Source organism: Rhinatrema bivittatum, chromosome 14, assembly GCF_901001135.1.
Source record: "Rhinatrema bivittatum chromosome 14, aRhiBiv1.1, whole genome shotgun sequence".
NCBI classification, from domain to species: domain Eukaryota; kingdom Metazoa; phylum Chordata; class Amphibia; order Gymnophiona; family Rhinatrematidae; genus Rhinatrema; species Rhinatrema bivittatum.
The window spans coordinates 59,822,882-59,836,895 of record NC_042628.1 but is presented as its reverse complement, the minus strand read 5'-3'; the positions used below and the strand labels follow the sequence as shown (position 1 = coordinate 59,836,895).

Sequence of the window (14,014 nt, the reverse complement as noted above, 5' to 3'; positions counted from 1 at the left end):
GAAACTGGAGTTTCCCATTGGTCCAAACTGGAGTTTTCTGTTGGTTTTGAAACTGGAGTTTCCGATTGTTCCAAACTGGAGTTTCCTATTGGTTTTCAAACTGGAGTTTCGTATTGGTTTTGGAACTCTAGTTTCCAATTGGCCAGCAATACATCATAATCCTACCATGGGCGTGTATATAGGTCGCTCCCCAAAATGGAAAAGTCCCTTTCGACTTCGTTTGGACAAGGACACACCGTGTACAACTGTTTCGTCGGATATCTAACGGGAGATCGTCAAGGCTTTCAGCAGGTAAGCATTGCAAAATACGCTTTTTTTTTTCTTGCAAAAACTAGGCTTCCCTTGTGTGAACCGTGTGCCTTTGCAACTCTTTTATGTGCGCTCATGCTTGGGCGCACAAGAAGGAAGCCTAGAATCCGCCGTCCCTTTGCCCTGTGTGCCTGTGCTACTGTCCTCAATGTGCTTTGACTTGTGCGTCCATGCATGCAGAGCAGAGTTTTGCGTTCCTTTGGTTCCGCACTTGCCATGGACGTCGGTAAGTTAAAATGGCCGCTGATCAAGGACGTTCATGTTTTTTTCTCCCATCCCTCCACAGGATCGGAATCCATGGTGGGAAGGCTGTTTTCATTGTCTTCTTTGGAATATTAAGTGATGTTGCCTGGTTATGTTTCCCTCTTCTTTGCATTTCTAATGTTTTTGATGTTTCCATTTAGACTCTTGGCTGTAAGCTATCCATTGTGCCCTGTAACCTATTGTTTCCCTCTTCTTTGCATTCAGTCTGTCTCTGATGTTTCTCACTTGCAATCCCTGTATTTAACCCTTCAACTTGTATTTTGCCTGGTGTTTTGTCTTTTACTCTTACCAGTTTATGTCGCCCTCTTCTTTGCATTCTTAAACTTTTGGATTTTCGCCTTGTTATTTTCTCCGATTCAGACACTGATGCCCTGAAAACATAGCATTTCACAGGTGGAGGTGTAGCACGGAGACCAGCAACCATTAGTGGAATGGCTGTATACAGGGGCCTCAATATATTCTAGTATATTTAACAGATTTAATCTCCACCATGCTGTCCATTAATGACATGCTCTTTGTTACCGTCCAGGTTGAAATATGCCGGGAAAGCGCACTATTGCTGAGGTAGAGGACCATGCCATGGAGCAACAGCGAGAGGAAGACTCAAGCGCCTGCCAGCCATCCCAAAAGCAAACCCGTAACGCGCGCTTTACGGATGAAGAGAAAGAGGTTTTGTGCCGTGCGGTATGCGAAAAACATCACGTTCTCTTCAAGTCGAAGATTTCGTGGACCAGCAGAAAAAAGATTTGGGAGAAGATTGCCCAAGATGTAAGCTCCCTTTCTGTGATGCCCAGGGATGTTAAGCAGGTGCAGCACCGGTGGCGGGACACCAAGAAAGAGGTGAAAGAGAAGGCCGCTAAAATCAATGCCTCTGCAAAGAGGACCGATGGAGGGCCACCGTGCAGCATCGTGCTGACACCAGTGGAGGAGATGGTTCTCAGAACTATGAGGACGGAGGTCGTCGTGGGCGTGCGGACGCAGTACGGTGGCGACTCGGCAGCATGTCCAGGTATGTATTTAGCTAAATCTGGTTACCGCAGCATGTGAACTGTATGGTTGATGAGTGGTCAACCGATGTGTGATCGCTCTATTTTGTTTTAAAATTTTCCTACTGTAATAAAAGTGTGCATCATTGATTGCCCTACCGTCAATGTACTTGTCGCAATATTGTCTGATAGCATTTAGCAAATATGTCACATCTCTCCTGCCATAAGAATTCTTGTTCCATAACAAAAATATTTCAATTTCGTTAGACATTGGTACTGCTATAAATTATGATGAACTCTTCACAATTATGGAATGACGTTGACCTCTTTCTATATCTTTAGCCACAGAAACAACGGACAATGGCGAAGGTGACAGCGAAGAATCCGAACAGAACCAGGAATTCATGTTTCCACTGCCTAGTGCAGACTCCCCCAGCCAACAGATGTCAACAGGGGACATGGTTACACTGGATTTGTACGATGTCCCTGTCAACGAAGCACCGGAAGTTGTCCCCCGGCATTTGAAGACCCAGAACCATCCCAGCTACTCGCTGACGCACCAGTGATGGAGGAAGTGCCACTTTTTGGAGATGATGTCGTGAGCAAGCAATTACTGGCTGGAATAACCTCGCACAAGGATCATCATCATGAGCAAATCCTCCAGGAACTGCGGTTGCTGAGAGCCGACTTTAGAGAATGTATGGCGGCACTGATTGATGCAATCCAAGCAGTTGCCTCTAAACTTCCTTCTGCCAACCATTCCTAAAAAGTTAAATAAAAGTTATATTTTGTTTTCAATTTGAGTAAGTGTGCTTTTATGTTTTTATTAAAACTGGCAAATTCTTATACGGTCACACATGGAGCATAGGATGGGCATGGCAATTGAAAAGATCTCGCAGTAGGTGTGAATAAGAGCTTCATTGTTACTGCGGTTGGCGGTGGGTGGGGGTGGGGGGTGTTACATAACATGTTCATGATGTGTATGACACCCCATTCCCTTGGGCCAGGTATGAAGGCGCAGACGGCTGGAGAAGGGCCCGGGGGGGAGGAGGGGAATCCTTTGTCCTAGGGGGGGGGGGGCACTCCACATACAAGAGCATAAAAGACAGTTAATGTTGTATGCTATGGGTCGCCACACATTATTTATGTAACACTTACACTTCACGAAATTTGAATGCAACGTTAAAAAACAGATTTTTATTGCAGGGAAAAGCTGTCATATTCAGAGAAGGTAAACTAGATGTGGGCTGAATGTTTGTTAACATAATATCCATGTAAAACATCAAGGGATATTTATTCAAGCATAAATAACCATATGCTACTGTTAATATTTCAGTGGCTGGAAATGGCCTGGAGGACCATAAAAGGGAAAATAATTTATCAGGTTTGAATGGGTTGACAAAATATATTCAAGATAGGAAAATATGGATACGATGAAATCGATGTGAATTGTTGAATGGTTTAACGGAGGGGTCATCTTCCGGTAATGTCTTCTGTTCTGAGGAGTAAATTTTTAAAGAAATCAATCTCGAATTCTGAAAGAAAATGAGAAAAAAAGGCAAGAGTGAATAGGACATACAGGTACAGAAATGATTACTATCTAGAGATGTGAATTGGAACCGGAATTGATTCACATGTGGGTTTTTTTCCATCGGGCCTGATCAGGTACCTGGTGGTCCAGTAGGGGTCCCGGGAGTGATCTCCCACGATCTCCCGCTCCGGGCCATCCTCCCACTCCCGGGCCGTTGGCTGCCACTAATCAAAATGGCGCAGATGGACCTTTGCCCTTACCCTTACCATGTGACAGGGTATACGTGCCATTGGCCGGATCCTGTCACATGGTAGGAGCACTGGATGGCCGGCGCCATCTTGTGCTCCTACCATGTGACAGGGGCTGACCAATGCCACCGGTAGTGATCTCCTGCACTCGGGCCATCGGAGGTTTGGGGGGGGGGGCCGGGAGAGTGGGGGAAGCTAAGGGGTTACTTTTAAAGGGTAGGGGTGGGTTTATGGGTTATTTTTGTGTGCTGTTTTTCCCGCCCTCCCCCATATCGTGGGGTTTTCCTATCATTTGGGGGAGCCCCCGCTTTCTGACGATTTTGAAAATATCGATAATATTTTCCATCGTCTGAAGCCTGATTCACATCCCTATTAATATCTATAATAAAGCACAGCTATGAACTACAATGAAAGCGCAATATCGTCATGGGGCACTGTAGACAGGAGTGGTTCTATAACAGCAGTAAAGAAATGTAATGTATAACATTTAACTTACAAGAGAAATAACTGTCTCTGATCCTTTGTCGGACTTCATGACCCCGTGCAGTGTTGTCCGCTTCAGCTGCGAGCTCCACGGGCAGATCGGGTGGCAAGTCTTCGTCAACCTCTGCATGCACACCGAATCTCTGACAAATGTTGTGTAGCATGCAGCAGGCAACAATTATGCTCACGACCTTTTCTGCACTGTATTGCAGGGCCCCCCCCACCGAGCGATCCAGACATCGAAAACGCCCCTTCAGAACTTCAAAAGTGCGCTCAATCACATTTCTGGTTCTGCCATGAGCCTCATTGTAGTGTTTTTCGGCAGCTGTGCCTGGGGACTGGAGCGGGGTTAGCAACCAGGACTTACAGCCATAGCCGCCATCACCTATGGGATGAAAAATCCAGGATGCATTGAAAACAACTTTGCGGTGCAAAACACCGTAAACATAGAATGACATAATAAACATTACTGTATAGCGATCATCCTTTACATCCGGAGAACAGAACACATGACAGACAGAATCATGGGAAGTAGCAATTGTCATCTAACCAAGTAGCAATTGTCACTTACCAAGTAGCCAACCTTCACCGTACTTTCCTTCAGAGATGAATGTGTGAGAATGTAGGCGTCATGGCAGCTCCCTGGAAAGTGTGCTACAACATTTAGAATACGAAGGCATGCATCGCAAACCACTTGCACATTCAAGGAATGGAAGTGCTTGCGATTCCGGAACGCACTCTCTTCATCCAACCTGGGTGTTAACGCAATATGAGTGCAGTCGATAGCGCCCAACACGTTAGGCATCCCTGCAATACCCATGAATCCGCTGCGGATCTGTTGCATTTCAGCTGGATCCGTAGGAAAGACGATGTACTCCCTCATCCGCTTCATCATGGCCTTCAACACCTGTGACAGGTGCCGTGAAACGGAGGCCTGCGTCATACCAGCAATTACGCTCACTGGGTTTTGAAAACTTCCGGTACCAAAAACATTTAAGGCGCACAGAAGTTTATTCAATCCGGGCACAGCATGGTGTCGATTGGCTTGGGGGTCCAGGTCCTCACGCAGGTCTTCATAGAGGGACAAGATTGCCTGTGAGCTCAGCCGGTAGGTTCGGACAACATCTCGCTCACACATGCCAAAAGGTATTGTCCGTGTGTGAATGAAACGTCCCGGCCGGTGGATGCATGATGGCCTGGCATGCAGATGGCATGGCGCTCTGCCTGCAGGGAATACAACAGATGATAAAACCGACAATGATAAAACACAGGTAATTCAAATTAGTAATGGACATATATAAATGCTTTAACAAAGCATTCATGCTTACATATGCCACAGGGATCTCTTGTGTTCAGTTTGAATGGCGGTACAGAAAAATAATGTAACAGATGAAAGTGGCTAGAGAGAGATGGACAGATAGTCTGCCATCACTGTTCAGAGTAAACTACAGCCAAACAGATTGTTTTCAATGCAGATATAGCTGACACGAAATCAGTCACATAAAGAAAATCAGATAGAAAAAAAGAAGCATGGACATGGATCAGGAACACTGTTATAGACAACCGTATAGATGCCCATAGAGGAACCATCTCTCGGTTTAACTATACCATCCATCCATGCCGTAAAGAACGGCGTCCATGTCTTCTGGCGCCCATCTCTCTAGGCGCCCATCTTCCAGGGTTCGTAGAGGCATTCTCGTCTCTGCCTTTACGGACGCTTATGTTCACGGGCGCCCATCTCTCTGGGCGCCCATCTTTCGGCGTCCATAGAGGCGTTCTCGTGTCTGCCTTTACGGACGCCTATGTCTACCGGCGCCCATCTTCCGGCGTCAATAGAGGCACCAGAAGACACGGACGCCGTTCTTTACAGCTAAACAAAAACAGATCACATACCTCCTCCGGTCTTGCAGCTGGGTTCTCGGGTCAGATGGGTTCTCCTTGCTGCGGCCCCCCCCTGTTGACCTCTCCAATCTGCCGAGCATTTCCTGCGTTTCTCAGTCGAGCATATCTCCGTCTCCTTCTCCACCGAATGAAAATTAGCGCCACAGCAATAACAAACGGGTTGTCCATGGCGCAATCCGGTATGAAGCTGATCGAACACCACACTAACGCCAGGTAGCGGGTAGGCGGTAAATTAACAGGTTAAAGACGCGGCAAAATAGCAGTTAGAAAGGAGATAATCGGAGCGCACGTTACAGTATCGGAGGAAATAGCTAATCCGTTCATTATCATATCATATACATGCCGCGTGCGGAAAGGGTTACGCGTCGGTTTCAAGAAGCACTAAGGACGCGTGAAACCGGATAATGTATCGTGGGATCGCCTTACGCGTCCCAATTGTGCGCCCACAGCGGGTTAGAAACGGGGAAAGTGCGGCCGCACTTTACTGTATCGGCCTGTTGATTCCTACTGGGCAGGGGATGGCTGCAATGTACTCTGGAGCTGTAGTGGCTACATTTGTTAAAGGGCTGATGTTCTTTTTAGGTGAGCCTGTCCCTTCCTCCTGGGCTGCAATGTTGGCAGGCATTTTGTATGGGCAGAGGGCTCTGTCTCAGGACCCTCTTTGGTGATACCATCTTTCTAGTGTCTTAGTTCTGGGTGCTGGCGAAGATGTACACTCTGATTTCTCCAGAAAAGGAACAGCTCAGATTTCCTAAGGTGGCTGGCCTGGTCTGTGTGGTTGCTAAGAGAGCCACTATTCTTGTGGAAGGTGGCACTGCTCTCAAACACATTCATGACAGAAAGATGGAATTAGTGTTGAAGCAAGCCTTTGAGGCTTCTAGTATGGCTCTTCAATTGGCAATATGTAGTTGTGTTGCAGCAAGGGCTGAGCTGCGCATGACACAGTGTGTTCAAGAGAAATCATTTGATACTTCCTCCAGCTCTGACCGTGAACTATCTTAGTTGGAACCAGGGGCAACCTTTGTGGCAGATGCTTCCTTTAACTTAGTTCAAAGCAGAGCATAGCATGGCCTCCATTGAAATGGCAAGGCCGTTACTCTGGCTTTGTAATTGATCTGCGGATTCAATTTCTAAGAACAATCTGACCAAACTTCTCTTTAAAGGGAATCTATTGTTTAATGAAAATCTCAAGAACATGGCTAAGATTTAGGAGAGTCAAAAGGTATCCAGGCTTCTGGAGGATTGGCCATTATTAAGGTGGACTTCAGGAAATCCACTAGTTACGCCTGTGATAAGCAGCATGGAATCTATCAGTCTTTTGGGACCCTGCCAGATACCTGTGACCTGGATTGATGAAGAAAGGATACTCTGCTTAATGGGCCTTTGATATGGCAATCTTATGTTCCCTCCCTCTTCTCTTCTCGTGCCCTGTAGAATGCTCGCTATATTTCCAAGAAGCTGGCCTATATTCATGACCTCTGTATATCTCATTCTCTTCATCTCCTTGCCTTGGCTGAGACCTGGCTTTCCCCTGAGGACTCTGCTTCAATTGCTGCTGTCTGTCATGGAGCTTATCTTTTCTCCCTTGCATCTCACACACTAGGCTGTGATGGTGGTGTTGGAAGGCTGCTTTGCCCCTTCTGTAGGTTTCAACTCCTTCTTCCACCTCAATCCCACTCTTTTTCTTCCTTCGAGGCCCAATCCATCCACCTCTCTGGGTAGCTGTCACTTATAGATCCCCTGATAAATTCCCTTCCTCCTTTCTTACCAACTTTGATTCCTGGCTTTCCTTCTTCCCTGAAACCCTTCCCTTGTTCTTGATGACTTTAACCTCTATGTTGTTGACTCTTATGCTTCAAAACTCCTTTCCTTAACCTCCTCATTTGATCTCCAACTCTGCTCTACCACCCCTATTCAAAAGCATGGCCACTTCCTGACCTAGTTCTTTCCTCCAAGTACTCTTTCAGAATTCTCCACCTCATCTGATACCTTTCACATTAAGCCACTCTCCCCCTCAGCCTTTTCCAATTACCACCAGCACTTTAAGGAATCTCCAGGCTATTGACCCTTGTATCCTCAACTGTTTCATTTCCTCCACTATATTTTCTGAGTCAGTTGACAAAGCAGTTTCTTCTTACAACACTGTACTCTTCTCTGCTTTAGACACTTTTGCCCCCTTCCCTTATCATACTGTAAGGCGTAGCAAACCACAGCTTTGGCTCACTAGAACATCTCTGTATCCTGTACCTACACAGACTTTATACATTTCAAATTCATGCTGATCTCCGTCAAGTCTGCTATTGCACTTGCCAAGCAAGACTACTATGTCCATCTGACAAACTCTCTTGCATCCAACCCTTGCCATCTCTTTGCCACATTCAATTCCCTCCTCAAACTTCCATCGCCTCCCTCCCACTCTTCCCTCTCTGCCCCAGACTATGGCTGACTAATTCCATAACAAAATTCACAAAATGAGTCTTGAATTCTCAAACCCATCACCTCTGCCTCCTTCTCTCCCTCTTCTATCCTCAACCCTTCCCCTGGCCTCCACCACTACTCCTTTTCTGAAGTCACAGTGGAGGAAACTGTCCATCTTCCAAACTCACTACTTGTTCCTCTGGCTCCATTCCCACAAGTTCTTCAGCTCTATCTCCGCTGCAATCAACTCTTGCAAAACTGGGAGACTGGGTATGCAAATGGAAAATCAAATTTAATGTGGACAAGTGCAAAGTGATGTACATAGAGAAGAATAACTCAAATTCTATTTATTTATTTATTTATTTATTTGCTTATTTGACAGCTTTTCTATACCGACATTAGAAAGCACATCATATCGGTTTACATCAAACAGAAGGTGGAAAATACAATGAACGGGATAGGGGGCGGGGACAAAATAAAGAAACATATTGCAGCAAGGTGCTGCCGTAAGAGGCGGCTACACTGGAGAGCCTGAAAGGAGAACTGGATAGTTAACAAATTAAACTTACAAACTTAGAAAGGCATAAGAACATAAGAAATTGCCATGCTGGGTCAGACCAAGGGTCCATCAAGCCCAGCATCCTGTTTCCAATAGAGGCCAAAACCAGGCCACAAGAACCTGGCAATTACCCAAACACTAAGAAAAACCCTTGCTACTGATGCAATTAATAGCAGTGGCTATTCCCTAAGTATAATTGATTAATAGCCATTAATGGACTTCTCCTCCAAGAACTTATCCAAACCTTTTTTGAACCCAGCTACACTAACTGCACTAACCACCTCCTCTGGCAACAAATTCCAGAGCTTTATTGTGCGTTGAGTGAAAAAGAATTTTCTCCGATTAGTCTTAAATGTGTTACTTGCTAACTTCATGGCATGCCCCCTAGTCCTTCTATTATTCGAAAGTGTAAATAACCGAGTCACATCTACTCGTTCAAGACCTCTCATGATCTTAAAGACATCTATCATATCCCCCCTCAGCCGTCTCTTCTCCAAGCTGAACAGCCCTAACCTCTTCAGCCTTTCCTCATAGGGGAGCTGTTCCATCCCCTTTATCATTTTGGTTGCCCTTCTCTGTACCTTCTCCATCCCAACTATATCTTTTTTGAGATGCGGCGACCAGAATTGTACACAGTATTCAAGGTGCGGTCTCACCATGGAGCGATACAGAGGCATTATGACATTTTCCGTTCTATTAACCATTCCCTTCCTAATAATTCCTAACATTCTATTTGCTTTTTTGACTGCTGCAGCACACTGAGCCGACGATTTTAAAGTATTATCCACTATGATGTCTAGATATTTTTCCTGGGTGGTAGCTCCTAATATGGAACCTAACATCGTGTAACTACAGCAAGGGTTATTTTTCCCTATATGCAACACCTTGCACTTGTCCACATTAAATTTCATCTGCCATTTGGATGCCCAATCTTCCAGTCTTGCAATGTCCTCCTGTAATGTATCACAGTCTGCTTGTGATTTAACTACTCTGAATAATTTTGTATCATCCGCAAATTTGATAACCTCACTCGTCGTATTCCTTTCCAGATCATTTATATGATCTGGAAAGAAGTTACAAAGTTAAAATAAATAATAAAGAATCTCCTTCAACAAGGTTCTCACTCGGAGTACCCCAAGGATCATCGTTATCACCCACTCTCTTTAATATATACCTCCTCCCACTCTGTCAGCTTCTAACAGACCTTAACCTTATTCATTTTCTGTATGCAGATGACGTGCAGATTTTGATTCCGATAACAGAATCCATCGCAAAATCACTCTCACTCTGGAACAACTGCCTAAATCGGATCACCACCCTTCTTAACAGCCTCAACTTGGTCCTTAACGCATCCAAGACCGAACTCCTCCTCATCTCCTCTAACCAAGACAACCCACTCCCACAGACCATCCTTAACACCCAGCTCATGCATACCCACGTACGAGATCTCGGGGTGTTACTAGACAACCGCTTAAACCTCAAGAAAATGATCAACACCACAACCAAAGATTGTTTCTACAGGCTTCAAGTCCTAAAAAGACTCAAACCCCTACTTTTTTTCCACGACTTCAGAACAGTCCTGCAAGCCTTGATATTTGCTAAAATCGACTACTGCAGTGCACTCCTCTTGGGACTCCCCAGCTCTACCACCAAGCCGCTACAGTTGATACAGAACACTGCCGCAAGAATCTTGACTAACACCAACCGGGGAGAACACATATCTCCCATCCTACGTAACCTACACTGGCTCCCAGTGAAGTACAGAATCCTCCACAAATCACTCACTTTAATCCACAAAGTCATCTACAATCACTTGCATCTGGACCTCGAATTCCCCCTCAATCTCCACCTCACCAACAGACCGACTAGAGAAATATATAAAGGAACCCTACAGACCCCACCTACAAAAGCCACACGCCTCATCTCAACTAAAGACCGATCCTTTTCAACAGCAGGCCCAACTATCTGGAACGACATCCCAGCTGACCTCAGAATGGAGCCCTGCCTACCAACATTCAAGAAAAAACTTAAGACCTGGCTTTTCCGCCAAGCCTTCTCAGATACCCATGACACACAATAGTCGACAGAACTTCCTTTAGGAGCAATGGATTTCCATTTTACCCCTAAGCCCAGAATAAGAGCCTCCTGACTGCTCTGTTTATTCTAATAATTTCTCCGCTATCTCTAGCCTTTCCTTCCTTCCAGCAGTCTATGCCTCCAAGTTTAATTTCCCTGTTAAATGTAACTTTGCTTTTTTTTTTTTTTTTTTATTTATTCAATTTTACAACTTATACACAAAGAACCCTTTGCATTCAAACCGGAAGATGAATCATAAGAAAAAAAAATATTACACCACATTAATTGTAATATACAATTATTTTTAAACGAAAATATTTATCCCCTTTTTTCTAAGTAACATGGGAAAGGAACAGAAAAAAGAAAAGGAGTAAATAAGAAAAATTTAAACTAGCACTCTACTAACATCCCATTCATTTATAAATTAGAACCAGATCTTTTTAGGTTATAGGGGGTTCCTTTCTGGCATCTACGAAGCCCCTTAACTGTTCTGGGTTAAAGAAAACATAAGTGTTCCCAGAGTGCTTTACTACGCATCTTGCAGGGTAACGTAGAAGAAAATTTGCACCAAGAGCTATAACTTCAGGGCGCATAGTTATAAATAATTTTCTGCGTAGTTGTGTAACCCTGGAAAGGTCAGGGAAAATACGGATTAATCCACCCAAATATGTTGTATTAATTGCTTTAAAGTAGTGTTTCATTATCATGGCTCTATCATACTCTGAAAACAGAGAAACAAAAAGTACAGTTCTTTCAGATATTTCAAGTCCAGAACTTTCCAAGTACTGAGATAAGTTGTTAAAGTTCCCTGTATCCCCAACTGGGGATATCTGTATTTGGCTCTGTGCTTGTCTTAAAAATAAAATCTTTTTTACAGATGGTATCTGTTCTTCTGGGATCTGTAAGATTTCCTTCAAATATCTCTTAAAAGTTAGTAATGGGATTTCCCCCACCACTTTCGGGAAATTCAAAACCCTTAAGTTTAATTGTCTGAGATAATTTTCTACTGATTCTAGTTGTCTTGTTAGAACCCCCTGGTCTTTCACGCATATAGCATTTATGTCAGACATTTGTTTTAACTCTGATTTTACTTGCTGTAATTCTTGTAATTGTTCTGTTCCCCTCAGATGTAACTGTTTATCAATAGAGTCCATTTTGAGTGAGATTTCCTCCGTTTTTTGGGCTTGCTCATTAAATGCCGTGGTTAACCCCGCAACCAGGTCCCATAGGGACTCTATTGTGATTTCCGTCGGTCTTTTCACCTCTATGGGACCTCTTACTAGACCACCCGTTCCCTCTCCTCCACCCACAGCTGTTTTAAATCTCTGCAGCATATCCTCATTTCAGTACTCACTCCTTGCTGCAGCTTCAAGGGGGCTCGAGGCATCGGGTGATCCCTCCACTTTCGCGGGACTTCCTGGCAGTCCACCCAATGAAGTCGCTCCTGTGATAGTTTGCACTGGCGACACAACTTGCCCAGTTGTCCACGCTGAGGTAGCATTCGGCGGTAATCGTGGTTCTGGTGGGGACAGCGATATATCCCCAAGCGGGGAAGGGACTCCTCTTCCCTCACCGCTAGCGGGGCTCGCTGTCCCTAGTGGAATGGGTGACGCAAAGTCAGTAATTACCCGCTGTCCTGTGGTTGGTGAGGGGTCGGGTGGATAAACCCTCACCTTCCCCTTTCTTTTATGTGGCATTGTTAAGAAATTCTATTTAGAATAAAGGAAGACAGGAGGGCTGAAATTGCGTCACGGCAAGATTTTCCAATCTGTGGCGACTCGCGCCGGACGGCGACACGCGCCGAGGGAGACCAGCTTTTGTACTGCCAGTCCCAAGCTGATGACGTCGGCGTCGTCGATTCGTGGGCGGGGCCCCAGGGGCCGGGGAAAAGCGTCTCCTCTACCCCAGCAAAAAGGTAATCCGGCTCGGCTAGTCAGGAAGTTCTTTCTAAGAAAATCTCCTCTGCTCCGTCCACCGAACGCCGAGGGAGACCAGCTTTTGTACTGCCAGTCCCAAGCTGATGACGTCGGCGTCGTCGATTCGTGGGCGGGGCCCCAGGGGCCGGGGAAAAGCGTCTCCTCTACCCCAGCAAAAAGGTAATCCGGCTCGGCTAGTCAGGAAGTTCTTTCTAAGAAAATCTCCTCTGCTCCGTCCACCGAATGCCGAGGGAGACCAGCTTTTGTACTGCCAGTCCCAAGCTGATGACGTCGGCGTCGTCGATTCGTGGGCGGGGCCCCAGGGGCCGGGGAAAAGCGTCTCCTCTACCCCAGCAAAAAGGTAATCCGGCTCGGCTAGTCAGGAAGTTCTTTCTAAGAAAATCTCCTCTGCTCCGTCCCTAACTTTGCTTTTTCATGTTCAACCTTTTGTTTTTGGTTACTGTTCTTGGTTCAGTTCCCCTATTCGATGTGAACCGACCTGATATGGTCTCCACCATGAAGGTCGGTATAGAAAAAAAGTGTTAAATAAAATAAATAAATATATATATTGAAAAGCACCGGTCCAAGTACAGATCCCTGAGGCACTCCACTGTTTACCCTTTTCCACTGAGAAAATTGACCATTTATTCCTACTCTCTGTTTCCTGTCTTTTAACCAGTTTGTAATCCACGAAAGGACATCGCCTCCTATCCCATGACTTTTTAGTTTTCGTAGAAGCCTCTCATGAGGGACTTTGTCAAATGCCTTCTGAAAATCCAAATACACTACATCTACCGGTTCACCTTTATCCACATGTTTATTAACCCCTTCAAAAAAATGAAGCAGATTTGTTAGGCAAGACTTCCCTTGGGTAAATCCATGTTGACTGTGTCCCATTAAATCATGTCTTTCTATATGCTCTACGATTTTGATCTTGAGAATAGTTTCCACTATTTTTCCCGGCACTGAAGTCAGGCTCATTGGTCTATAGTTACCCGGATCGCCCCTGGAGCCTTTTTTAAATATCGGGGTTACATTGGCCACCCTCCAGTCTTCAGGCATATTAAACTTACAAACTTAGAAGGGCATATTAACATACTGACTAGGGGAGGCAGGAGGTTAAAGGGATGGCGAGGAGGCTGAGGTGTAAAGGTACATATATCTAGTCTGGATATTCTAGCTACATAATGCAAGGTTCCATATTAGGAGTCACCACTTGGGAAATGGATTTAGGTGACATCGTTGCTAGTACGTTGAAATTTTCTGCTCAATGTGCAACAGCAGCCAAAAAAAGCAAATAGAATGCTAGGAATTATTAGGAA

At 45.1% G+C, this 14,014-nt stretch overlaps 1 protein-coding gene across 1 annotated transcript; it reads left to right on the top strand.

Annotated features, from left to right (window-relative positions):
* Nucleotides 1-1,052: 1,052 nt before the first annotated feature.
* Nucleotides 1,053-2,316, top strand: LOC115076162 (myb-related transcription factor, partner of profilin-like). The gene is made up of 2 exons (XM_029577298.1): nt 1,053-1,582; nt 1,902-2,316. The coding sequence occupies exons 1-2, from the start codon at nt 1,111-1,113 to the stop codon at nt 2,123-2,125; spliced, it is 696 nt and encodes a 231-aa protein (XP_029433158.1). The 5' UTR covers nt 1,053-1,110; the 3' UTR covers nt 2,126-2,316.
* Nucleotides 2,317-14,014: the final 11,698 nt, after the last annotated feature.

Coding starts and splice junctions, on each gene's coding strand:
- LOC115076162 (XM_029577298.1), top strand. CDS start 1,111: ATGCCGGGAAAGCGCACTATTGCTGAGGTAGAGGACCATGCCATGGAG. Junction 1,583..1,901: donor CGACTCGGCAGCATGTCCAG/GTATGTATTTAG, acceptor CTATATCTTTAG/CCACAGAAACAACGGACAAT.